This window comes from Helobdella robusta, assembly GCF_000326865.2.
Source record: "Helobdella robusta unplaced genomic scaffold HELROscaffold_249, whole genome shotgun sequence".
Classification (NCBI taxonomy): Eukaryota; Metazoa; Annelida; class Clitellata; order Rhynchobdellida; family Glossiphoniidae; genus Helobdella; species Helobdella robusta.
The window spans coordinates 9,321-10,020 of record NW_008704306.1 but is presented as its reverse complement, the minus strand read 5'-3'; the positions used below and the strand labels follow the sequence as shown (position 1 = coordinate 10,020).

The 700-nt window shown below is 35.3% G+C and overlaps 1 protein-coding gene across 1 annotated transcript; it reads left to right on the top strand.

Moving 5' to 3' along the window:
* Positions 1-338: 338 nt before the first annotated feature.
* On the top strand, positions 339-557 carry HELRODRAFT_92517 (hypothetical protein; the record flags this gene model as incomplete). The annotated part of the gene is made up of 1 exon (XM_009019529.1): positions 339-557. A coding segment is annotated over one exon (219 nt), but the record flags the coding sequence as incomplete, so codon positions are not given.
* Positions 558-700: the final 143 nt, after the last annotated feature.

The following is a 700-nucleotide window of genomic DNA, read 5'->3' as shown; positions in this document are numbered from 1 at the left end:
TATTTCAGGATTGCTATATTTATTCCCATGCTAGATAGTATGATAACAGACATGAAATCAAAATTTGGAACAATCCAAATAGCTATAATGGGTTTGAGTCGTTTGATACCTTCAGTTTCCCTCCGAATAAGTGGTAATGCAGAACAGAATAAAACATGGTTTTTAATTGACCAAGCTGTTACAAAATATAAAAGTTTAATAACAAATTTGACCTCGTATGATGACAACACGGCCATTGAATTTGTACGCAATGAAGAAATGCTCTGGACGCAGTACTGGGTAAAGATGCACAGCCCAAACCGGCCATTGAAGCTCTCGCATTGTGCAATTCCAATCTCTATCCGACAATTCACAGCCTGTTGTCAATATTGTGCACCATGCCTGTTTCAGTAGCAACGGCAGAACGTTCATTTTCTACCCTGAGGCGGTTAAAAACGTGGATGCGCTCCAAAATGAATGAGGAAAGACTAACGGGATTAGCCTTAATGAACATTCATCGCGATATTGAATTAGATATTGAAGACATTATAACAAGGGGGGATCCGAAAAAAATGTAGAAAAATGACATTTGTCTTGTAAATATTTCATGTATATAACAGAACAATGTTTTGAAGAATGTTTTTCAATTTAAAAAAAATCAAGAAGTTGAAGTGTTTGGCTTTTTGTTATTTATTTCATAAAATATCAAACCTCAGTTCAA